The sequence below is a fragment of the Apiotrichum porosum genome, assembly GCF_003942205.1.
Source record: "Apiotrichum porosum strain DSM 27194 chromosome Unknown scaffold_1, whole genome shotgun sequence".
NCBI classification, from domain to species: Eukaryota; Fungi; Basidiomycota; class Tremellomycetes; order Trichosporonales; family Trichosporonaceae; genus Apiotrichum; species Apiotrichum porosum.
This window is the reverse complement of record NW_021167108.1, coordinates 2,032,368-2,057,006: the sequence shown is the minus strand read 5'-3', so window position 1 is coordinate 2,057,006 and position 24,639 is coordinate 2,032,368. Positions and strand designations below refer to the sequence as shown.

The 24,639-nt window shown below is 56.5% G+C and overlaps 7 protein-coding genes and 1 non-coding gene across 8 annotated transcripts; 4 read left to right on the top strand and 4 right to left on the bottom strand.

Annotated features, from left to right (window-relative positions):
- Positions 1–442: 442 nt before the first annotated feature.
- ATG7 (Autophagy- protein 7 (Autophagy- E1-like activating enzyme atg7)) lies at positions 443–2,898 on the bottom strand (the record flags this gene model as incomplete). Its single annotated transcript, XM_028616555.1, has 10 exons — positions 443–584; positions 854–969; positions 1,013–1,327; positions 1,378–1,536; positions 1,579–1,723; positions 1,770–2,041; positions 2,088–2,240; positions 2,284–2,448; positions 2,487–2,598; positions 2,657–2,898. 10 exons carry the CDS (start codon positions 2,896–2,898, stop codon positions 443–445), a joined length of 1,821 nt encoding a protein of 606 aa, XP_028480412.1.
- A 307-nt stretch (positions 2,899–3,205) lies between these two features.
- RPN6 (26S proteasome regulatory subunit rpn6) lies at positions 3,206–4,908 on the bottom strand (the record flags this gene model as incomplete). The annotated part of the gene is made up of 11 exons (XM_028616554.1): positions 3,206–3,223; positions 3,264–3,332; positions 3,371–3,461; positions 3,504–3,660; positions 3,703–3,847; positions 3,886–4,116; positions 4,157–4,310; positions 4,363–4,498; positions 4,542–4,624; positions 4,671–4,740; positions 4,788–4,908. The coding sequence occupies 11 exons, from the start codon at positions 4,906–4,908 to the stop codon at positions 3,206–3,208; spliced, it is 1,275 nt and encodes a 424-aa protein (XP_028480411.1).
- A 2,638-nt stretch (positions 4,909–7,546) lies between these two features.
- Positions 7,547–9,755, top strand: EHS24_000733 (uncharacterized protein; the record flags this gene model as incomplete). The annotated part of the gene is made up of 10 exons (XM_028616553.1): positions 7,547–7,600; positions 7,656–7,901; positions 7,949–8,295; positions 8,337–8,360; positions 8,416–8,793; positions 8,830–8,932; positions 8,987–9,218; positions 9,257–9,414; positions 9,458–9,685; positions 9,732–9,755. The coding sequence occupies 10 exons, from the start codon at positions 7,547–7,549 to the stop codon at positions 9,753–9,755; spliced, it is 1,794 nt and encodes a 597-aa protein (XP_028480410.1).
- Positions 9,756–9,913: 158 nt separating this feature from the next.
- Positions 9,914–11,161, bottom strand: EHS24_000732 (uncharacterized protein; the record flags this gene model as incomplete). Its single annotated transcript, XM_028616552.1, has 6 exons — positions 9,914–10,055; positions 10,093–10,236; positions 10,304–10,500; positions 10,544–10,661; positions 10,700–10,869; positions 10,919–11,161. The coding sequence occupies 6 exons, from the start codon at positions 11,159–11,161 to the stop codon at positions 9,914–9,916; spliced, it is 1,014 nt and encodes a 337-aa protein (XP_028480409.1).
- Positions 11,162–11,637: 476 nt separating this feature from the next.
- Positions 11,638–14,406, top strand: EHS24_000731 (uncharacterized protein; the record flags this gene model as incomplete). Its single annotated transcript, XM_028616551.1, has 8 exons — positions 11,638–11,730; positions 11,799–12,089; positions 12,155–12,712; positions 12,759–12,981; positions 13,022–13,682; positions 13,723–13,903; positions 13,945–14,019; positions 14,362–14,406. 8 exons carry the CDS (start codon positions 11,638–11,640, stop codon positions 14,404–14,406), a joined length of 2,127 nt encoding a protein of 708 aa, XP_028480408.1.
- An 823-nt stretch (positions 14,407–15,229) lies between these two features.
- EHS24_000730 (uncharacterized protein) lies at positions 15,230–18,055 on the top strand (the record flags this gene model as incomplete). Its single annotated transcript, XM_028616550.1, has 9 exons — positions 15,230–15,359; positions 15,676–15,719; positions 15,767–15,970; positions 16,016–16,122; positions 16,165–16,219; positions 16,255–16,457; positions 16,498–16,696; positions 17,641–17,927; positions 17,977–18,055. The coding sequence occupies 9 exons, from the start codon at positions 15,230–15,232 to the stop codon at positions 18,053–18,055; spliced, it is 1,308 nt and encodes a 435-aa protein (XP_028480407.1).
- Positions 18,056–18,267: 212 nt separating this feature from the next.
- Positions 18,268–22,808, bottom strand: AVT3 (neutral amino acid transporter; the record flags this gene model as incomplete). The annotated part of the gene is made up of 16 exons (XM_028616549.1): positions 18,268–18,338; positions 18,394–18,733; positions 18,787–18,798; positions 18,844–18,945; positions 18,997–19,052; positions 19,859–20,043; positions 20,213–20,429; positions 20,496–20,692; positions 20,743–20,872; positions 20,915–21,103; positions 21,147–21,230; positions 21,269–21,373; positions 21,414–21,474; positions 21,515–21,760; positions 21,817–22,042; positions 22,126–22,808. The coding sequence occupies 16 exons, from the start codon at positions 22,806–22,808 to the stop codon at positions 18,268–18,270; spliced, it is 2,904 nt and encodes a 967-aa protein (XP_028480406.1).
- A 1,730-nt stretch (positions 22,809–24,538) lies between these two features.
- On the top strand, positions 24,539–24,618 carry EHS24_000728. The gene has a single exon. It is a non-coding gene; the product is annotated as a tRNA-Asp (tRNA).
- The last annotated feature ends 21 nt before the right edge of the window (positions 24,619–24,639 follow it).

Here is a 24,639-nt window from a genome sequence, read left to right as displayed (position 1 = left end):
CCCATCCTTGTTGAGAGAATGCTTCTCCGCACCGAGTTTGGCTCATTTGGAACCAGAGACGAAGAACCCATCATGCTGCTACCCATTAACGATGGTCTAGTCGCAGTGGCGTAGGGCTGTGCGGCCATGGACAACCGCGAGGTCGAGGCGGCGCTTCGTACAGCAGGCCGTTTCATCGCCGAGGAAGGAAGTGGTATCGCCGAGGAGGATTGAACCGCGTTACCTGCTGGACCGTCAGAGGCAAGCGTCCTACGACGAGAGTCCATAGCGATAATGCAAGAGGTATAGGGGGTAGAGATGAGGTTGTTGAAATAGATGGCGAGAGGGAGCCTGAGGCGAGGTGTTGTTTACATCCACTTGGACGCGCCACGGGATCAAATATATTCCGGAATCAAATTCACATCGCCATCAAAACAATACGCATGAATACGCAGGGGAACGGCTACAGACCACCGTCGTCGCTGTCCTCCTCCCAGTCCACATTATCCAGCACTGCCTCAGCCTCAGCATAGAGCTTGTCCAGACCAGTAAGACCTTCGAGGAACCCAGTGTCGTTGAACGCGCGAAGGAGGAACCCAAAGCCGCTTTCAGTATATGCCTCAACAACCTAACGGTTAGCGTTCGCAAGAAGTGAAGAAGTGGTGGTCGTGCTTGCCTTCTGGCTGCAGCCGGTGCAACGATCGTATGCACAGCCTTCCACAAGTGCAGTGTTCCAGTGGCTCAAAAGACCGCGCAACTGATGCGGAACGGCACCCAGGGGCGATCCTTCAGAGTCACGATGGTCCGCAGGCTTCTCCGCTGGGGCGCCGACACTGGGAGAGGTCAATTCCAAAACCACTTGGGGTCGACTCACCCAAGAGGATGTTGGACAAGAGAGACAAGCAGTTCCACAGCAGATGCCGCTGCGATGGGAGCGACGCCTGGTCGGGTGACAGTGCACATTTGATCCAAAGTTCGATCTGTCAAGGACTGGTGTGGTTAGCATCGTTTGGGCTTTCCCGCTTGTGCGTACATCTGCAGGTGCCACGATGTCGTTGCAGAAGTAGCAGCCCAGACGTTTCGTCTGCGAGTCAAGAGGTCCTGCACCATGACGCATGACGAGGTAGCTGTCAAAGCCAAGAGCAGCGTTGATGACGATCTTGTTTAGAGTAGCACCCATAACGGTGGGCAACCATCGGGACTCGCGCGAGTCCATCAGTAGGAAGACAGCATCGTGCTCTCGGATCAGATCCTCAAGTTTGGCCACCATGCCTGCCGTTTCTTCTTCACTTCCTTGACCGATGGGATGACCGGGCATAGGAATCATCATGCTGTGTCCCGTGGCATTCTGTACCATCAGCGCATGTCGAGACGCCAACCCATCTGTGACAAACTGACGATTGACGGAAATACTTCTTTCAGTCTTTGGGCGGCGCATTCTGCTTTAGGCTTGCCTCCATTCAAGCAGTCCTCAAACTGAAACAGCGGCTGCCTTGCCGGGTTGGAATATGAGACACGGGCGGAGTCAACGAAGGTAATTGTTCGGATTCCCCATCCCTGCGTCTGTTAGCGACAGCAGCGACATTCAAGGACACTGACCATTAGGGCTCTCGCAACGTAGCAGCCGAGAGTCCCCGCACCCAACAAGAGACACTTTGTGGACGCGATACGATCGAGGTCGAGGTCTGGAAGAATTCGCCAGCGCATAAGCTTGAGGTTAAGGTCCACGGCTTGCTCAGCCAGTCTGGGCACATGTTAGCTGCGATGCCCAGCCGGATCTGGAGACCCACCGGGTTGGGTTCAACATCGGCCCAAGGTTCGCCACGCGGCTTGCAAGCTTGCCAGAGCCGTCTCGCTCCCATCCGACCGCTTGTGGCTTTCCTTCCGAAGGCGCGGCAGCTTGTGCCGACAGGCGCCCGAATCGACTGGTATCTCCTTGACGAAGGCAGATCACGGCGACATTGAGGACGCTGTGATGGGTTTGAAGGTAGAAGAGAATGTTCCTCAATGGCCAACCTGGGTTGTTTGGAAGGGAGGAAGGGTCGTGAAAGGCTAGCAGGCGCTACGAGCGTCAGCTGCGCATCCCACGAGACAACTGTCTCTCTCACTTCAGCGGCGGGAACCCCCGCAAAGAAAGTCGATGCTTTGGACAGAGGGGCAGAAGATCGTGACCCAGGGGGGCCCTTGAACAGCAACACAGACGTCAAGCCCGTCGCTGAAACACCGCGCTCGGCAATGAGTTGTCGAATTTCCTCGACATCCTGAAGGTCGGTCAGCTTTCCCTCTGGCACCGATGCTTCTCACCTGTGCGGGAGCTTGAGTAAAGTCACTATCAAGTTGCCAGGAAGGCTTTGCGACAAAGGCTGGGAATGCAAACCAATAATGATACGAGTACTTCTTAAGATCCGCAAACGCAAAGAGAATGAACGTGTTGAGCAGCGGCTGATCATCGTCAAACGAGGCCACCATCTGCGGCGTCAGCTGGCGTAAGTCATGATTGCACGTACCTGTTGGACAACAGAGTCAAACACTTGTTTCTTCTCCTGTGGGGAACGAAATTGCTCAATCGTATTGTAGTTCTTGAAGAGTCCGTGCATGACGGTGCTTGTTACGGGCAGTCTTGATGGCGGTGTCAGTTCGTCACTCACCTTCGGGTCTCTACTGCGCGATAACCCACTGTTTGCCAGAGTCCTCGAATGCTGAGGCAGGGAGGAATACGCTGCCATCTACGCCAACATTATCGTCCACCTGGCCAGTCATCCTGTTGGTGTTTGCCACCTCACGCCCTTCATCAACCCAGGCGTGCAAAGGAATAATGGAATCATCGAGACGAAGCTTGTCGAGTTTCAATGCCGTCAATGCCGACCAGAACTCGGGGGTTGGCTGGGATATCAGAGGCTGGAACTGGAGTGGCGACATGATGGTAGTAGAAGAGGGAGTGGGAGGAAGACTGTAAGGCTCTATCCCACCTTAACATTGATGCGCACTTCAAGTGTGCACGCGCCAGAGGGGACACTGGGTGGCGTGGGGGTGCGTCATTGACACCAGCGCCCAGCGGGCGGAAGCATTTTGGGTGGAGGCGGGCGACCAACGACCAGTGGCGCCCTGTCACGAACCTCTGTGATCTGGTCAGTGCACAGTCACTTGCCAACGCACTGCTGCGGGCGACGTCACATGCATGCTATACACTCTTCTACTGACTTCCCCAACTGCTACTACTGCTTCATTACGCAAGACTGGTAGCCTGCCATGTCAGCGTCCCATTCTCGCCATGCCTTCCTCACCTTTTCGTACAGAGCTTGAATGACGCTACCCATCTGCTTCATCGTGTCGAGGGCACCAGACAAAAGTGCCTGTGGAGTTAGTTCCAAATATACAACGCTTCCCCTACCTCAGTTTGGACTTCGTCAAAGACCTCCAGTGTACCTGCCCTCTCGTTGAGGACGCCATAGAAGACTTGATCGAGAATCATCTGGCTCAACCTGCGGGGTGGTTAACGCTGTATGTTTCATGGATGGACTTACTTCTCCTCCACAACGTCGCGTCCCTGTCCGACCTCGTGAGCAATCCAAGAAAGCTCGACAGACGAGTAAGGCTCAATCACACGCAGCAGGTTCTGCTCCAAGAGAGTGTCGAAGAGTGCAGACAGATGGGAGCGAATGAGAGGGTCCTTTTGGAGTTCTGATGACGAATTAGCACCATGGCATGGGCTGAATGGCTCACGATCTTGATACTCCTTCAAGGTTTCCTTGAACATCTCCAGGCTCCTCTCCTTCTGCGCCTGGGCGGTAGCCTTCATGGCGTCCAAGTCCTTGCCGGCATAACGGGACGCAGACTTCATCAGAAGAAGAGCAGGCACATCATCAGACTGCAGCGTCAGCATGCAACTGTAGAGAAACAACTTACCAAGCCCATCATGATCTTGCAGAGGAGCATATACTTCAAAGAACGCAGAGCACGCTGGTCAGCCTCGTCGACCTGAGTAAAGCCCTCGAATGCCTCAAAAAAGTACGAGTACGCGGTCTTGTAGTCCTTGTCGTCCGCATTCAGAGCACCGGCCTGCAAATCCAGTTGAGCCTGGAGAAGAGGCGGGCAGTAGATCGAATTGGCAGTGGTGCGGGCAGACGTCAAGGCCGCCTGTGGGATGGTCAGATCACGACTACGTCAACAGACGTACCTTGGCACGAGGGAGGTTTTGGATTGCATGTGCGGCGCGCGACTCCAACAAGAAGACTTCGGTGAGAATAATCTTGTCGTCAAGCTGCTTGAGCTCCTTGAGGAGATCCTCCGTCATGCCCAGAGCTTGGCGGTAGTTCTGGGCGTCGATGTGGCTGGTCAGGTCAGTTCTGGGCCTCTGTAGCTTGAGCGGCGCAGGCTACTCACAGTGCCACAAGCTTGATTTCGAGACTCTGGCGAAGGAAGACGCGCTTCTCGGCCCTCGCCCATTCAATGTTCTCACTCGTCACCTTCATCTGCAAATCGCGAGCCGATGGCGGGAAGTAGTCAATGAGTGCGCGAACTGCAAGTTAGGTTGAGATCTCAGAGTAATCAAATGAGCTCACTGAGCTTGGCTGTCTTGGCCTTGGCCACATGGGACATGAACTCCCTGGACTGGACGACAAGGTCCGCCAACTCTTGCGTCTTGCTGATAACGTCAGCGGGGATGCCTCCATCGGGGTCGTGTTATGTACCCAACATCACGGTAGAGGGCACCAAGCTTGAGCAGTGCAGTCTCCTGGTCCTTCAACTCGGCCTCATCGGCTGTGTCTGTGTCAGCTGGATTTGCGTGGCAAGAGCCAGAGACGTACCGGCTTTGTGATCGAGAACCGAGCGGTAAAGGGCCTCTGCCTGCGCGGGGTCGGACTTGCCAAGGGCCTCTGCACGGTCCAGCGTAGATGCTGTGTCACGATCTTCGGGAACGAGGGTCATGGTGAAGGCGGCTTGTTGACAAACGCGGGTTGACGAAGTATGGAAGGAGTTGGACACTGGTACGGTGGCCCGCATCATGGACGCGCGTCCATGGGACGTCACTGGATCACTGGGTACGGTCCAGGATAAATGGGGAGAAAATATCCACAAAAATAATCCACGCGAAACCCACACGCGCACTTATTATCTATTTCCGCATCTGTGCTATATCCAACACCGTGTTGCCCGTCGAATCGATTGGTCTTCATATGCGCATATGCACACAGCTACATAGTTCTGCATGGAGCACAACTCCTGCTCTGAACTTTGCGGTGCCATGGTGTGGAACGTACCACTCACAGGGACCTGAGCAACCCCAAAATGACGGTCCGCCACGCGGCCCCGGACCAAGTTGTATTAGTTTGGTCGCTGAGAGGCCCTCTTCCCCGGTGTCCTTTTGTATCTCTCCACCTGGATCCACCGTTGCCGATACGATTAGGATGGTACGGGGGCCAAAGTGTCTTCATGGGGGAAAGGGATACGCCAAGCACGTCTCCACAGGCCACAGGATCCCGTCAGCAGTTAGGAGAGAGGCAACACGCCTGCGGCGTAAGACCATTGACCTGGGGTAGCTCCAGAGCAAGGGTGCGGATTCCCGACGTCTCACGCGCACTTGATGTCTGTCCAGGATCCAAGAGGCAAAACACACATGGCTGAACGGTATACCTGTTGAAGTGACATGGCATGTTGGTCTCGACCCCAGGAAGCGCGGACATGACCACAGCTGCAAACACCAGTACGCATGAAAGGACGTGGGCCACAGACAGTTAGTGTTGCTACAGTTGCCGCGGCCCGTGGCCCTGCTAAGTTCAAGGGACTCGTGACTCACGAGCTTGTGACAAAAGGTATCTGTGCGGCTATGCAGGTTTGTTGTTTTCTTGGCTGACCGTGACTATGCGTAACCCTGCGCCGGCTTGCGACTGTGATCACTCGCGTTACTCCTCGTACCCGACGTGTTGCGGAATTGCGGATCAGACATCAAAAGACGTCGGGGTGTGTCCCTAAGTACTGTTGCAGGGCAGGTAGATTACATAATCCCCCATAGGATCTTTACATGGCCTGTTTTGCATGAGAAGAGGTGTTGGATTCGTTCAATTGACGCTCCAAAGGCCCACAGGCCACTGGCCACTGGCCACTGGTGTACCTTGAATCGTACAGGCCCCGTTCAGTCGGTAACAGTACACAGTGTTTCAGCCAACGACAACAAACAACAAACCTTGTCGTGTTCAATGGCCTTTGTGCATATAGCATCCAAACGTCCAAACGGGCCAGCCAAATGCAACGAGAACAACCATATGGTGGTGGCCGAAAGAATCGGTGTGTTTCCCTTGATGTACTGTACGTGCTGTGCCGTGGCGCGCCCGTGGCGGATTGTGAGGCATGCAAAAAGAGCTATTAGCAGATGCGCACAGCTGTACAGCCAGAGGGGCCAAGGTGTGGCTGGGCGTTGCCTCCTCCCCCCCCTAAACATGGCCGTGAGGCGCCCAAAACCCTCCCTACGGATCCAACCGCACCCCACGGCGCCACGGCCCACACGACCCACGCGACACACGGGTGTGTTCCGGCGGGTCAATGGAAAAATCCTAAATGGGACCCTTGTTGGCGTGGGTAACACATGTCTAATTGGATTAGAGGCGGGAGCGTTTACTTTTATCTCTCGCCGTTCGACTGCGGGATCAAAACAAGGGGGACAGGGTCTCTCTCGCCTCTCTCTCGCTCAGCGGCGCCTGGGAGCACAAACACAGAGCGCACAGAGCGTACAGCGTCCGTACAGAGCGGCGCCTCAGCACAGGAATCTCCCTCTCTTTTTCCCAGGCAAGCCAGGCAGCTGCACGCGCTGCAGGCTGTTGCGCGCTGTGTGGGCGCGCACGACGCCCGTTGGAACGCCCCGGTCTGCTGCTGGCCTGCTGGGCCTGGCATGCCTGTATGCACGCGTCTGCCGTCCCCCCCTGCCCCCCCCCGGGCGCGCCCGGCGCACCCGGCTCTTCTTGCCTCTGGCTTCTGGCCTAGGCTAGGTTGTCTTGTTCACCGCCACCTGATGGCAGGAGACGCAGGAGAGCGGCGCAGCGGGAGACGAGCAACGACAACGGCGACGACGACGACGCTCTTTGCACACACACACACACACACACACACGCCCTTCTCCTCCCCCTCTCCCCCCGGCCCCCCAGCCCCCCAGTCAGAAGGCAGCACCGCACAGCCCTCCCTCCGTCTGGCACCATTTCAATCCTCCTCCAACACACACACACGACTAGACACTCGACACTCTCCAACCACACACCACACATCTCTCTGTTTCTCTGACCGTGTGACACCCTTTCCCGCATCGCCATCTCTTCTCTCTCAACCGGGCCGCCAAACACAACACCCACCTCCACGTCCATCCACGCTCGCCAACCCCCCCCCCCCCTTCACTATCCCCAGTCCTTTCCCGCCTTTCACGCAAACGACCCCATCCTCCATACCTTGTACATCCTCGCTGCAACGACCACAATCCCAGCCACGCTTTTTTGCTGTACAGAACACAAGTCACTTTGCCAACACACCAACTTCAACTTCCTTTTGACGTGAACCCAGGCTCCCTAGAGCACTCTCAACCATGGTCGGTAGCCATCCCGGAAGCCCCAGGAGCGCAGGCTTAGACTACAGCAGAGTGAGTGTCTCCCCATTAGCGCCTGTGCACCCAAGCTTTACTGACATTTGCCCAGCTGTCGTCTCAACAATACGGTCCCAACGCCGCCGACGCCCCAGTTCCTGCAACTGCATCTCTTCTTGGAGACAGTGCACCAGGGTCCCATCTGTCCATCCCCCGGCCCATGTCCGGATACAACAGCAATCGTGCCTCCCATGTCTCTAGAGCCTCAACGGCATTCACAAGTGGTGACGGGTGGGGGTGGAATGACCCCGAGGCGGACGATTACCTTCACAACCCTGATCCAAAGAGGGATGGCAAGGTGGGTGTCGACCGTCACTGGTTCGACTTGTTGCTGACATTGTCTAGAACGACAGGGGTGGCTCGGTCTTTACGTGGAGAGGAGTCACCAACGTTGGCTGTCTGTTCATGCTTCTCATCTGCCTGATCACCCTCTTCGCAGGCTATCCTATCATCACCCACTTCACAGAGGATAAGCAGTCCAACAACGGCGCCTACAACATGGGTGGTATCAACTCGACTGGACAGGTCCCTTATATTCCCAACTTTCCTCAGCTCATCGATCCTGATACCCCAAGCGATGTCATGTCAAGGACTGGGTTTGACGGCAACAATTACGAGCTGGTTTTCTCGGACGAGTTTAACAAGGATGGCCGGACGTTTTACGAGGGCGACGACCCGTTCTGGCAAGCTGTGTAAGTCTCGACCCCGTTGTAACATTTCTGATCAATAATAGCGACTTTCACTACTGGCCAACTGGGTAAGTCGTCCAAGAGACATGTTCCTTATGTGGAGCGGCCACCTAACGGGCTCAGTGACCTCGAGTGGTACGATCCCTCTGCCATTACAACCGAAGGCGGCAATCTCAAAATCACCATGTCGCAAGAGCCCCTCCATGACCTGCAGTTCCAGTCCGGCATGCTTCAGTCCTGGAACCAGATGTGCTTCCAGTACAGCTACTACATGGAGGTCAGCGTTTCGCTCCCAGGCAACAACCGTATTGGAGGATTCTGGCCAGGTGTTTGGACCATGGGCAACCTCGGTCGTCCCGGCTACGGTGCCACAACGGACGGAACGTGGCCCTACACGTATGACTCGTGTGACGTGGGCACTCTTGTGAACCAGACCAACCCCGACGGCAAGGCCCCCGCAGCCGCTTTGAACACTGGAACAGACGACGGGACTCTGTCCTAGTGAGTTCAAATTTCCAACCCGTACTGATTATGCAGCCTTCCAGGACAGCGTGTGTCCGCCTGCACCTGTAAAGGTGAAGACCACCCTGGACCAGACGTCTCGTATGGTCGCGGAGTGCCTGAAATTGATATCATCGAGGTGAGGCTACAAACAACAACCACTTTAAACTTGCCATCTTCTAACAATGTGTAGGCTCAAGTCGAGATTTCAACTTCAAAGGGCGAGATGTCGCAGTCTCTCCAGGTGGCACCATTTGACGACTTCTACCAATTCGACAACTCTTCCGCCTATGTCACGATATATGACCAGGACGTTACGCTGTTGAACTCTTACCTCGGTGGAATTTACCAGCAAGCTGTATCTGCGCTGTCATACGTCCCCAACGGTGTCTATCAGGGCACGAGTGGACAGTTTAACATTTACGGTACGGGTTTTTATGCTAGCCGTACACTGACTCTGCAGGTGTCGAAGTCTTCTCTGATCCCAACAATCGACAGAACGGATACGTCACGTGGGTTGCCAACGGCGCCAAGACCTGGACCATGAAGGCCGGTGCTGTCGGAGCGAACACGCGTGTCGGTATTGGAGAGCGTCTCATCTCCGAAGAACCCATGTCAATGGTAAGCAGCACGCACGCATGGATGTGTTCCTGACAGTGCCCAGATCATCAACTTTGGAATGTCGAACGGTTTCCAGACCGTCGACTTGGCTCATCTTGCTTTCCCAAACGAGATGCTGGTCGACTATGTGCGCGTGTATCAGCGTCCAGGCGTCGGCTACCTGGGTTGTGACCCGGCCGACAGGCCCACTGCCGCTTACATCGCAAATCACCAAGACGCATATCAGAACCCCAACTATACCACCTGGGCCGCAGCTGGGTACACCTGGCCCGTAAGCCCACTATCAACACAGTACGACGCCATGCTGACAATGCCAGAAAAACTCGCTTACTGGCTGTTAATGAGTGTTTTCTATCCATCGTTTTTCTTTTCTGTATGCAAGGACACTAGTTTTATGTGCAGTTTGACATAACAAGAGTTTCGTTACAGGTTCATGTCTCAATGAGGGTGCAAAATAGTACATCACACGTGGACCTCGAACAGGTGTCCTGGGTGTGGTCTATGACGCGGGAGCCTCAGTCGATTCACTGGGCTTGGTTGGCAGCTGGTTACCCTTGTTTCCCTCCGCAGGAGGGTTGGTTGCGACGGGCGCTGGAGACGTCGATGCCAGCCTGGCGTCGAGTGCCCGCAAAGCCACAGCACTTACATCGTCAGCTTTGCCTCGAGAACCGAACTCACCGTCTCCTCTCAGCCTCGGCCCTTGCTCCGCCTGGGCCAGGGAGGACGGAATAGTTGCCGCCATGGGTGTCGTCCCAGGACTGGATGACACCAACTCGCACGGCAAGTCGAAAGACGTGGTTGGCAGCGATGGAAATGTACGGGCTGCAGGTATGAGTATGAGAGGTGGGCGCTCAGTTTGACAGCATGTGCCCGCGAGCCAGTGACGTACCGAACAATGGGGGGGAACCAGTACTGGAAGGCGAAAGTTTCGCTGCGGTCACCACGGTATTCGCCATTCTCCGACAGCTTGAAGAACCGCAGATAGACCCAGGCAACAAAGAAGCCAAACTGGATCAGGATGAAGGGCGAAGGGCCGAGGACGATGACAAGAACGTTGGAAATAAGGAGGTAGATTCCTGGAATGGTCTGCCAGAAGTGAGTACCACCGTTTTGGTCTCAATGAACGCACCTTGACACGGGCTTTGAGAACACCGAACAGCTGAATCTGGTGCTCAGGAATGATCTGGGTAAATGCAACGAGAAGGCCGGATTGCAAGCCAGAAAGGCCGTGGTAGGGCAAGCCGGAACTACACCGTCAGCCGCGCAAGGCCGGTGGGAAACGTACATTGTGAGGTCCTCCGAACCGAGCACAAAGTATGTCAACCAGGAGAATCCAAAGGCGATAACGTTCGAGCCGACAATAACGACAGCTGCAAAGCGCAGCAGCTCCCGCATGCCCCAGAGACGCTCGAGGTAGCGGCAGCCGAAGGGAACGGCGACAAGCGCGACGAGGAACTGGCAAAGGTTAGACCGAGTTGTAAGCAACCGGCATCCGAATGCTCACTTCGATGATGTTCAGTTCCACGAATCCCGAGGTAAGGAGGGTCCAAGGGAACTTCCAGCTCGTTTTGGGGATGAGAACGAGCCATGGCAGTTCATGGCCGTAGGATGGGTCGACGGCCGAGTTGCGACGAACGACGGCGGCGAGCGAGTACTGGAGGAGGGATGAGACGACGAGGAGGGCTGTGAGGATGCGGGTGCCCCAGGGGACTGTCTGGAGGAAAGGTAGGAAGGATATGGCAGGCATGTCGGTCGAGAGAGTGACTGCGCTACCGTGTTGTGTATTGTGAGAGAAGAGAGGAGGAAGAAATGTGTGGGATGGATGGATGTATTGACGGACGACGACGACACGCGCCGTAGCCAGAGCCTGGCCGCCACCGCAGGCGGCACGCCCCACAGCACCCAGTGTCGCTAGCTCGACCCATGCACCCACCATGACGCGCGCAGTCAGAGCACACCCCGCGCGTGCACACGCGCGCAAGCTCACGTCCGGCGGCATTATCCGCTATATCCCGCTTGTGGCACTTGGGCGGTCCCCTCGGTTTGCCACCCAACCGTTGGTTGCCTCTCTCGCGCTCTGGCCGACATGACGGACACACCTCTCCCCCGACGTTCACATCATCCACTCTCATACCCTCCGTCTTGTCCCACTCGCAGCATCCACCGCCCACAGCGTCCCCAGCCCTTCCTACCATACCGTTGGCTTCCGCGGCACCATTTGCGATGCAGCCAGACACTGCATTCGCCGCCGCAGCCGATCCCAGAATGGGACACCTCAAGCTCGCAAGCGATGAGATCAACATCCTCATCTATCTGGTACGGCACTCCTGCTATATATATATATATATATATACCCTATAGTCCACCGCTGACAGTCACCTCAGTACTTGCTCGAGTCCAACTTTTCCCATACTGCGTTCTCGCTCCTCTCCGAGTCCTCCCTCCCATCCACTGCTCTCTTCCAGCGATTCAACCCCTCCCACCCCAACCCTCCATCATCGACCTCTGCCCGGGGCTCGTCCTCCAATCGCGTTAATGGCATCGTCAAGGTAGCCATCCCTCCTGCAGACACCTTTGGGAACCCCAATGGCAAGATTGCACGAGGAGAACTGGTGCGCAAGTTGTGGAAGGCTCTCCGCTGGGAAGAGATTGAGCACCACACGTCGTCGGAAAGTGTGAGTTCATCGACGCAGAACGAACGCAGCGGTAGCAGTACACCTTAGCTTATGCGCCTCTGCAGGACCTTCCGTCCGGAGCCTGTCGTTCGCCGTTTCACTTGCTGGTTCCACACGTGTGCTCGCGAGACGGAGAACCACCAGAAGAAATCAGTCCTTCACCTCCACCCAAGCGCCCCGAAGCCTTCCCTCCTCAGGCTCAGCAATCTGGGTCCCAGGGACAGTCTACCGAAAGAACCGTGGCTACAGAGACTCCATCGTCAGAGCCTCTGTCAACACCCAAGGATCCCGAGGGGCCCCCGCCTCTGGCTATCGGCAAGGGCAAGCGCAAAGTCCACGCCGATTCACCCGTCTCGGGCGACGACCCCAATGCTCCCCGTGGAACGAACGCTGTTGAAGCGTCCAGTGGTACAGCAACATCCAGTGCTGTCGAGTCTTCCACCAACAGCGGCGCTTCTGAACGCGCGACAGCACCGAAGAGGACCCGCGATGATACATCTGGGGGTTCAAGGCATGGTCCTTCTCGTGCGCCGAGAGAAACGCCCAGCTCCAAGGTGAAAGACACGAATGGCTTTCCCCTTGCAGAATCAGGAGGTGGCTGCTGGACCGAACATCGTGACGCTGTGGGTAGACCTCCATCGCCGAGGGCGCAGCACTGACGTCCGACAGGTTACCTGTCTCGCGTGGAACCCAAAGGACAAGGAGGTCCTTGTCACGGGCAGCGGCGATGGCACGGCGAAGTTGTGGGACTTTGTGGAGTCACCAGGCTCGTCTAGCCACGCGCTGCAGCTGGCCAAGAAGCCCTCGTCCATCAGTCACAAATCGATCGATAGCGGCAAAAAGGCTGTCACTGCACTTGTTTGGCACCCTGATGGCACTGTGTTTGCAACAGGTATGTCCTCGTTTGGCAACCACAACTAACTGTTCAACAGCATCGGACGGCGTTGGCCGTCTTTTCACTCCATCAGGCCAACTGCAGGGAATTCTGACCTACGGCCGTGGCACCATCAACTCTCTGAAATTCAACCCATCTGGAACGTCCCTATTGGCAGCCAAAGACGACTTTACCGTCTGCTTGTTTGTGTTGGATTTCGACCTGAAATCTCCCAAACAGCTCTCATTCGAGTCTCACACCAAAGAAGTCAATGATGTTGACTGGCTGGATGACGACATATTCACGTCAGGTGGCAATGACCACACCATCTTCATCTACCGCTCCAACGACCGCCGTCCTCGATTCACGCTGAAAGGTCACACGGACGATGTGACCAAGGTCAAATGGTCCCCGCCTCTGGCTGGCGTGCCAACACACCATCGCCTTTTGGCGTCCGCGTCCGACGACGGCAACATTATGATTTGGAAGCTTCCCCAATACCCTGTCGATAGAGGTACAGTCAGCCGGTCCCTCTCACCCAGCAAGCAACCCCGCGAAAAGGAGCAGTCGTCAGACGACTTCTTCCAGGTCACAGTTTCTCCCGGATCCGAGTACTGCGTTAGTCGACTCTCTGTGGTCACCGGTGGCACTGAGAACAAGAGGATGAACACGCTGGAGTGGAGCCCACATTGCCGTGAAGACTACATGGTTGTGGCTGCGTGAGTATCTTGTCCTCTTGACACCTGCTTACTGGCGCAGCGGAGGCCAAGACTCGACTGTCAAGCTGTTCAATGCCCTTAGTGGAGAATGCCTGCATGTCCTGCCAGGGCTGGAATCCGGCACGGGCTCTATTGCCTTTTCCCCTGCGGGTCTTGGACGCCCTTCAGGCCTCATTGCGGGCGGCGGTTGGAATGGCAAGCTCGTGCTTTGGGACGTCGCGGTACGTGTGCTGTAGCGTGTCGTTGACTAATCTATCCGCAGACTGGCAAAATGTTGAAAGAGCACGAAATTGCAGAGGAACTGGACCGCCAGTCCGCACGAGACAGGCCCATGATGGTGAGTAACCCCATTCGGCAATCTCTCGCTAAGCGTCAGATGGCAATGGCTTGGCGGAACGATGGTCAACATCTGGCTCTTGGCCTACACAACAAGTCGTTGTTGACACTGTATGTTGGTGGTTTATTGTGAGAGATGTGGGGATGTGAGGATGTGAGGATGTATATGTACTGGCCAACGGTAAAATGTATTGCACTGTGGCTGAATCCCACACTCTACAACCTCTCCAAAACCCACGCCCAGATACCAGTTTCTGGTTGATAAACGGTTCGCTCGCCCTCTGTACCCATTGGCTGTAGCTTCACTGCCACTTTACCAAGCAGTCTCCAACTGCCAGTGCAGGATGGATCGTCGGATTCGATGAATGCGAACCGCGAGGACGAGTAGGAGACGCTTATCCATCTGCCGCCTTTTCGTGTGACTTTGGCGAGGTTGTCGCAAAGGACCTCGAGAGCCTCCCTCTTGCATGTAGCGGAATTGCTCGAGTCGCCTACGTGCACGTCGTGGGGTGCACCACAGGAGATGGCGTCTGCTGTGGACTTGTCGACGAGCAAGTCCCATCCATTCGTTGGAGATGCCGCAACGACAGATTGTGGTGAGAGGACGTCAATTTGCAGAAGAGGGACAGTGCGGGTGCCCAGAAGCGGCGAGGTGCGGTCGTTTATACTTGAGGTCGCATAGTCCGCGTCATAGACTTGAGCGTCCGTTCCCAGATGGCCTTGGATATCAGTGCCAAGAGATGAAGAGCCGCAACCAAAATGGAGAACTTTCAGAGGCTGGACAATGTGGGTTTGCAGAGCCTGCGCCGATGATGAGATTAGCGGGAGGATGGCTGCGGAGGGAACCAGCCATTCAAAGCCTGACTCTCGCTCCTTGTCGAGACGGCTTTCCCAATAGGTCTGGGATGAGTAGTCGACGGGCGGCATATGGGTGGGATGAAGAACGACAGAGCCCTCTCATGCGCTTATTGTGGGTCGACGGGAGAATTACCCGACGCCACACCGTTAATCCCGAAAAAGACGCATGGGTGCGGCGTCTCATATTATCAGATAAAGCGTGGGGTCCTCTTCTGCCTCCACGGTCGGTGTCGGCCGGCCGATGGCAACAGAAGCACGCGGTGCACCTTCTCCCTTGTTGGCCACTCTTTCCCACCCAACTCCTCCCCATCGCCCAGCCCCTTGCAACAACATCGTCCCCTACGAACCGGACAATGGAGGGTCCTGCTCAGGCTGTCATGACAGCTCAGCAGATTCCTAATGCCGCCGACCTTCCGCAACAACCAAACAACCCCGCTCCCTATCCTGGTGGAGTAAAGCCCAAGAAGTATCACTGGTATGCCAGTAGATATCTCTGTCTCATCACTGCTTTGATTCTGCTGGCCTTCGCACTCCGCCACCTATACATCACCTTGGAACGGCGATACCGCAGACGTACCACACCGTCAAGACGACCAAGATCGACGTCGTCTGTCGCGACTGCGCTTGACGCAGTAACGCAGCGGTTTCTGTTTCTTACTACCCTCCCAAGTTGGTTGTACGGACCTGACACTCCTGCGGATGCTCTGTGCACAACCATATATTGCTCGTTGATGTTTTACTTTGCCCTCAACCATACAACACGTGGGTAAGCCTCCATTAATTGAGCTGACGTTTAAAGTGGTCGGTGGCAACCAGGGTGTGGCCAACCAGATGGGAGTCATGGTTAGTTTCATATGGACGGCCGATCTTCATTGCTAATAGGGATCCAGGCGTTCAGCCAACTTCCTCTCATTATCCTCCTCATCATGAAGAACAACCCGATATCTTTCCTAACGGGTATCAGCTACCAGAAGCTCAACTATCTTCACCGCGCCGCGTCACGAGCCTGCCTGATTTGCAGCTGGACGCACGCCATTGCATGGACCCCAAGGGTACTGGCAAAAGGCCACTTTGACCATGCCTACATTATATGGGTAAGCCCATCTATATACAGGTGTATGAAACTGACTGGTGCGCAGGGATTAGTGGCCTTGTTCTCCTTCACGATGCTGTGGACAACCAGCTTCCGTCTGGTGAGACGAGTTGCCTGGGAGTTCTTCATCCTTGCCCACATTGTCTTTTCAATGTGAGTGTTAGTGATACTGCAACGCGGCACTGACGGAGCCAGCTTGTTCCTTGTGGGAGCGATCATCCACTGGCAAAGGAAGAAACTTTGGGTCTGGGTGAGTCATCTCCCAGTGCGGTGCTGACGTCTGAGCCGTCCGTGGCCCTCGGTCTGTGGGCTGTTGACCGCCTCATTCGCTTGTGCCGACTAGTCATCTCCAACTTTTGCACCGGTAGACGTCTAAATGGCGACTCTGTGGCTTTGCGCGAGCAAAATCTCGTCGAGCTGCTCGATGGCAACGTTCTTCGTGTAACAATTCGGCGACGCTCGTTCCGCTGGTCGGCTGGCCAGCATGCGTACGTTCTGTGGCCCGCTGCATCTGGCTGACGACTCCAGGTTCTTGTCGTTCACATCTGTCACCAGCAGTCCACACGAGTCCCATCCCTTCTCGTTGGCAAACATACCCAGCGGGTCAGACAACTCGGCCGTCTTCCTCATACGTGTGCACTCCGGTGCAACCAAGCTTCTGCGTGACGTTCTCGTGCAGCCGCGTGAGACCAGCATACCGATCTTCATCGAAGGCCCTTACGGGGCGGTACATACCTTAGACACAACGTCCTCGGTTCTACTTTTTGCAGGTACGTACATACCGTGATCGGGCTCCTGACTTCAAAAAGGTGGCACTGGCATCACTTTCTGTTTATCGCATCTCATGGCCATCGTCGATTCCAAGGCCTGTGGTACGACAAGCACCCAAGAAGTGCGGCTTGTATGGCATATTCGGCACCAGAAAGATATACAGTGGATCGCCCCAATGCTGAACCTGGTCGCTGAGCAGTGCACCGAGCTGCCAGACTTCACAGTGATCGTAGATTGCTACGTCACCCGGCTGCCTGTGGATGGGCAAGGCAACGCGAACGAACGGTGTTCCAACTCCAATCTCCTGGACCCAGAAAACCAAGAGCAACCGCTATTGTCTACATTAGCAATAGGGGCCGGACAATCGCTGTTGCGATACCATGTTGGTAGGGCCAATATACCAGCAGTCGTAGAGCGAGCACTGTCGAAGACCTCGGAAAATCAGCTCTCAAATGGGTTGTCCGTTGCAGGTAAGCTTCGGCGATCAAACGCGGCTGACTTTAGTGTGTGGCCCTCATGGCCTGCTCCTCGCTGTCCGGAAGGCAGTCCGTCATTCCAGGCCCTCGGCAACAGGGACAAGAGTGGAGTATTACGAGGAGACGTTGGGTGCATGAACTGAGGTACTGCCACACTTCGCGCTGTAAAACCCGGATTAAAACTCCGATGAAGCGGAAGCAAATTGCCACATTGCCACAGAGGGGTTGTTCAAATTAGGCGGTGAAACTTGCATTCTCCTCACACACCAAAACGTTTTGCAGAAACACCTGTAGACATGGTATGTCCCCTCCCCCTCACGCCGACTCCGTCCCCAGGACGGCGAGCTGGCCCCCCCCCTCTAGCTGTTATCTGACGTATTCTCTCTTTCTGCACCTGTCTGTGTTGTTTGATCCTTTTGTGCAGCCTAAGGCCACTTCCTCCTCCAAGACCGCGGGCAAGGCCCTGCACAAGTTCTACGTTGACTACTCGGTCCCCGCCAACGACAACGTCTTCGACCCCGCCGCGTTCGAGAAGTTCCTCCACGACCGCATCAAGGTTGACGGCAAGCCTGGCCAGCTCGGCGACGTCATCCAGATCTCGAAGGAGGGCAACAAGCTCGTCCTCTCGTCGCAGATCCCCTTCTCGAAGCGTTACCTGAAGTACCTCACCAAGAAGCACCTCAAGAAGAACTCGTTCGAGAACTTCCTCCGGTTCGTATCAATGATCCATTGGGCTGTAACTCAGCTGACTTGGTTGCAGTGTCGTCGCTACCTCCAAGGACACCTACTCGCTCCGCTACTTCAAGGTCGACCAGGACGAGGCCGAGGACGAGGAGTAAAGTACTCAGCATTTCGGGCCCTCAGATCATTGGCTCTGTGTACTGAGGTTCATTCGTACATATGATGCCATTGCTACTGGTGTTGCCTACCGAAAGCGACACTGACCATCACTTGGTTACATTCGTTCATACTCCAATGACTCCATCTCACAGTTATGGCTATAACTGTCAGTGTCGTGGTCACCGTCTGCAGGTTCGTGTATCCGCGTCTCCTAGTAGGAGGAGTGAATGTCGCCCAAGGCTGTTGTCAATTCGACGCGGAGAGTAGACATCATTGCTGTTTCTGCCGGGGTGTCAGTGATCTGCGACTCGCTCCAGTGAGTAGGCGCGCAGCTCACCTCCAGGAAGTCGGGCAAGGTTGCAGTCTTTGGCGAGATCCCCCTCGAGCGTGCGGTCTGTCGGTGAAATATGGGCTGTGTCGTGCAGTGAAGGCGTAGCGAATGTCGTGTATGAGTCGGAGGTGGGGCCGCAGAGCCTAGGCGCGACTGCAACAGTCTCTGCAATTGGCGGCGTATGCACGCCCAAATCAACTGATTGGGGACGGCCCTTCTTCGAGCGAACGACGGTCGCTGCTGTCTTCTTTGCACTCGAGGGCTTTCGCCTCTTCTCCGCTCTGCTTCGGTGGCCGGACTTGGCACCGTCCGTGACTCGTCCTGAGCGACTACGTCGGTTTTGGAACTAAGCCTGTCAGTCATGCGCATACGTGGGCAGCTGTGTCCATGGAACCATACCCATGTGCGAACCTGAGCTTGTCAGACAGAAGCTTCACAGCAGACTTATATACTGACCTGCTGCGTGGAAATGCCTGTCGCCTTGGAAATCAGAGAGCACTCTGCTTTGTTGAGGAATGGCGAGCGAGCGAAGGCAGTCTCCAGCACTTCGCGGGTGGACTGCAGCGTTAGCTGAGAGTATTAGGGATTGCCTAGCCACATGGGACAAACCTCGTCGAAACTGGACCCGCGCTTGACGCAGGAACCCTTGGTCAAGTGCGACTCGACTGAATCGATGTAGGTGGCCAGCCCATGATTCCAAGCCAGCTCGAACTCTTTGATGGCTTGTTCCGTTGGCTGGGTACCCTGCAAGTCCTGGTACCAGGTTTCGAGACAAGGCTGCCGTGCTAGGTCTACCTCACTGCGCACAATTGCTTCGATCTTGGCTTGTTTTAGCGGCGTGAACTGGGCCAGTGTGTAGGCTGAGAGGCAGGCTCCTTTGCCATCCAGCAACGGTTGGTTAGGCTGCAGCGATGTCAGCGGTTGTCGTTGAGGAGGGTAACTTGCCATTAAGGTGGAGGGGAACTGCATGTGTTGTAGACGAGTGAGTGGGTAATGATGAAGATGTCAAGATGCACCTTCTGGAAGCTATCATGTTGTGCACAGGAGTGCCTATTGTCTGTCATGTAACACACAGATCACAGACACACACACACACACACACACACACACACATACACACACACACACGACACACGCGCACACTTGCGCACAGCACGGGCCAAGTTCACACGAGAAGCCCGCTGTACCGCTGTCCCCTTGCGCCTCGCCAGCGGAGGTGCAGCTAGCCCTGACCGGCGGCATGGCGGCCCATGCGTCTTTCTGAGACCTCCAAAGCATGTCTCCTTTTGTCTTCGTCTTCAGGCGATCAAGGGGACGAACTGCACATCCCCAACATGAAAAAGTTTGATGTGTAACAGTCAACATGGATGTTAACATGGACCAAGCCATCCACTGCGCCACTGCAACAAAGGTAGCCGATCGTAACTGGATGCATTGCATGCTCAACGTCACAGCAGCTTGGGCACCTCACACTTGCCCAACTTTGGAGCTTCGCCACTGCCTCCGTCAAACAGGCTGCGAACGGTCTGGATGGTCGTGTAGCAGCCGACGATGATGCCGAATGCGAGGAGAAGGCAGTCGAGGATCTTGGCGCGGCGAGTGGTAGCGCACGCCTTGAGGTGGAGCATGGGCGGGTAGATGAAGCACAGCGGAATGCTGATGGGGGATGGAGTGTCAGTTGACGGTGGTGCGGTGTGGTTGGTGGCGCATGAAGAGCGGGGGGGATGGGCCCGTGCGCGGGGGGTGGCAAAAAAAGGCAAAAATGCTGGGAACACAAATGGCACAATGGGGAGGTTGGGGTGGGGACGAGCGGGGGGTGACTTACCAGGCAAATGATCCGACGAGGGAGACAAACTTGTCGAGCTCGGACGAGCCAGCCCACGAGAGGAGGGAGCAGAAGACGACAGTGCAGCCACGGAAGATGTTCTTCTGCCACTTGACGCGCGGGTTGTGCTTGCCGCTGCGGGAGAACAGGCCGGTCTCCATGATACGCACAGCGGGGAAGAGCTGGAGGGGGATCGAGAGGAGGATGGCAATCGAGTCTTTGGGGAGAAGCCGGTGTCAGTGTGGAACCAATGCATGACGGGTTTGATGATGAGTCAACTCACAGAGGAACTGGACACCTTGGACAAACTTCTCCTCCTGGGGGAGGTTGACAAGGACGACTGTCTGGACATCACTGCCATAGGCCGCGTAGCCGAGGACACCGAATGCGGCAAACAGGACGGCAACGAAGACCATGACGCCAGAGAGAGCGCGAGGGAACTTTTCCGGCTCCTTCATCGACTCGGTGATGGGAATGACACTGGGGAGAATGAGCGGGGGTGGCGCTTAAATTGGAAGAAGGTTGCTTACAGTCCAATGCCCTCAAACGCAAACACGGCAGTTCCGATGAGGAGAGGGAAGCTGTCCTTGTTGAACATCATGACGTCGGCCACACCCTGGTGGGCGATGGTGCCGACCTCGCACGAGGCAATGTAGCCCACTGGATTCGTTGTCAGGTCAAGTCTCAAGCGCGCCCACTTACGTCCAATGAGGATAAAGGCGTCGGCGACGAGGGCAGTGCCCGAGAGCTTTGCGAGGTTGCGGATCATGGCAAGCGGAAGGAAGAGCAAGAGCTGGGCAAAGATGAGGACACGGATAGGAATGTAGGTCTTGCAATCGGTGACTGCCATGACAAACGCCTGGAGGTTCTCGGCGATGAAGATGGTGTAGGCTGGGAGAGGTCAACAAACGGAGGTTGAGCAAGTGCGACTCACCGGCCACGAAGCCGATCTGGGAGACTGTGATAGAGGTGAGGATGGTAATACGCATGTAAGGGCCGTAGAGCGCGCCGCCAATGTCTAGTGGGTCAGTCAAGCCTCGAGGGTCGAACACTCACCGCCAAACGAGCCCGGTACACGCATGTACGCCTTGACGAGGAGGAGGAAGGACCAGAGCGAGATGGCCGCAATGGTGAGGAGCACGATGGTTGAGAAGAGCAGGCCTAGACATCAGCACACCTTCTTCCAACAAGAGTCACCCACCTCCATTGTAGAACGCCTTGCCCATAAAGAGTACGCCGGTGCCAACAAAGCCCTTGAGGAGCTGGGCTGTCAGTGACGTTCGAGACCACTTGCGAACATACCATGAGGACCGCCTGGGTGAGACTGGCGGTTCCTCCACCCGGTGCGCCGGTTGTGCGACGCCTTGTCTTGCTGGTGGAGCGCTGGAGTAAAGGCGACCGCTCGGTCACCTCCCTTGACCTGGGGCCAGGCGACCCCCTGCGACCGTACGCGCCAGCCTCGCCGGCCTCGGCACGCGCGTGGGCGTGTTCCTCGTCCTCGTCGTCCTCGTCATCCAGATCTTCATCTTCGTCGAGGTCTTCACCGGCCTTGGGTAACCGTGTCAGCCAAGCTGCTGCCCCAACGGGCGGGTAACACTACTCACAAAGTGACCGTAGAGATAGAGAAAGTCGATCACATTGCGAAGCATTGGCGGGCCTTCGATGCCGCGCTCGTTGGCGCGGCTCGTGAGGAAGTTGCGTCGGAAGCCTCCAGGCTCCTTCATCTGCTGGATCTGGGGGTCGATGATGGCAGAGCGATCGGCGTGCGAGAATGAAGCCGAGCGGCCGGGCCGAGGACGGTGGTCATGTTGCCACTTGTAAAGGTCATGTCTGTCCGTCGCATGTCAGCGTCAGCCACCATTGGGGTGATTTCAATTTCCTGAGTTGAGTTGCCGAAGAAAACTACCACTCACGTCACATCGCCTCCAGGCGCATCGTACGGGATGGGGAAGGGCTCCTCGCTGCTGGCGGGGTCTGTGGCGCTGCCGTACGATATCGAGCTGTCGCCAGCAGTGGCCGCAACGGCGTCACCAGCGATACTACCCCCGGCAGGCGTTCCAGTCGGGCTCGTCCTCTGGCCAGGTGTGCCCGTCTTGGAGCCGGAGCCTCGCTCCTCGGCGGAGACGAGGTGGCGCCGCAGGACACGGGCCTTCTCCTCGTCGGGCACGTCGGCGACGTTGGAGAAGGTCGACTCGTCGGGACGAGGGGTTGCGGACTCTGCGTCCGGTGTTGCCGTCTCCCCCGGCACCTCGAGGTTGTCGAGCGGTGTGCTCTTGGTGGGCGAGCCGAGGGCCGCTGTCAGGGCTGACGCCATGTTGCTCGAGGGTGCTGCTGGCACCGTCTTGTCGCCCAGACCAGCGACGGACGAGCGGTGCTCAAAGGCAGACACACCAGCAGAACCAGACGCAGCGGCGCGGTCGGTGAAAGAACGGGGTTGAAAAGAGCTGGACACGATCCGGGGAGGAATCTGGGATACAGGGGGTGTGCCGACAAATGAAGTCGGGGCGAGCTGGGGTCGCGACGCCAACGACATTGGTTTGGTCGAAGAGGCCACGCTGGAGCCGAGCGGCGGCTGTATGTTGCGTGGAGATGCCATGGTGACGACGGCAGGCGACTCCAAGGTGAGGTGGGCAAAGAGAGATGGAGAGAAAGTGGTGGTATGAAGTGGAGTGTTCAGAGAGTGGTCGTGGGGCCAGCATACCTCACTCGCAAGCCTTTGATTACACCGCCGCGGCGGCCAGACCGGACCCAGGGCTCTCCGCGCTCTCCGCCGCTCCTCCGCGCTGCCTCTCTAAGCGCGCGCGCTGCATGCGCTGTGGTTGACAACCACGTGGGCCCGAGTCGGCCTACACCGTCAAACGACGTCAGACGTCAGAGCAAAATGTACCAAAGAGGGTTGGCTCCCCCGGGCAACGCGCCGGACCAAAAGGGCCTGCGTCGGGAATTTCAGGTCTCGGAATGCAGGAGTCAAAAGCGAGTCATGAGGGAGAACAGGTGTAGAGAGAGCTGGGCAGAGAACAAGCAAGCGTGGTGCGATGGTGAGAAGGCAGCGAGCGATGTGTACGCACATGTGTGAATCTGTGCATGATAAGAAGCCATGGTGCTCATCGGACAGACACGCAGATGCGTCACTCTACTGTCAGATAAGCACAGATTCGCCCAGTGGTGAGAGCCAAGGCGGCGGCGAGAAACTGCAACGGACCGGCCAACGGGACGCCGGGCAGCGGCGAGCCAGCGGCGCCAGCGACAAAACAGTTGAGCCTATACCCCCCCACCCATCTCGCCCTGCAATACGCCACAGGATCGTCAGGTGATCGTCCACAAGGCTGGGTCTCGCATGCAAAAAGCCTTCTGTGGTATCCCCAAATGACGTGCTGCTGCGACCAGGACACAGACGAGTGACTGTGCAGTTCAGTCGTCCAATGGTTGGTGGGGGTGATGGATAGGGGAGGTGGTCAGTGTCCCAACGTCCCAAAAGTGCAACAAACGTGGCCCCGGATTGACACAGGGGCTGCGTGTCCGCTGCTTCTTCCCCGTCCGCCGCAGCGGGAGACAGGAGTCCCTTTGTCCTCTTGACGGGAACGGACAAGGGGACGAAGGGGGGCTGCGTGTCGACGCTGACATGACGGGAGGGTGTGGGTCGGACTCTGAAACCTTTGTCTGGCGTCTGATCACTGTTCACTGTGACGCGTGAGGCACAATGGGTGCACCTGTCAACGTCAAGCTGCCACACACTACCACACAAAGGAATTAGCTTCGGTGGGCACCTTGACGCGACGCACAATGTATGTCTTTGCAACACACAAGGGGTGGTCAATGCAGAGGGAGCACCGTATCCTGCCACCGTATGGTGCAGTGAGGCGGAGAGAGGCCCGGCCCGGGACCATTGGTGTCGGCCGAGTGCACGACGCGGGCCGAAAAACAAGTCCACCGCGACTGTGATGCACGCTGCCCTGCCAGACTTGACAGCCCGGTGGTCCGCCCATCCCGACTCTCCGCCGCAACCCAATACATCTCCTTACGCATGAGGAAGGCTAGCTGCAGGGACCAGCTAGGTGCACATACAGCCTTGACCTGGAGGGTGTGCGCATGACCGTCGAGTGGCAAGACTTGACGGGAACCACCACCGCCGCCTTCCCGATCGTCGCTCCCATGTCGCCAGTACACCGTCCGTAAGGCCGCCTCCCAGCCCTCACCCAATGGCATATGGTAAGAGGGCAGCCGGGGGTACATGCATGGGCACTCGTTCGCCTCTCCTTGCCCTCAGAAGACGCAGAAACAGGGCCGCAGACTCGCGGCCCAACGCCCTTTTACTCCATCATCCAGTTCTTGTTCGTATAACGGTCAGTATGCTCGCTTGTCATGGACGATCGCGGGAGATCGGGGTTCGATTCCCCGACAGGAAGTTTGTTTTTGCAAGTCCTCAG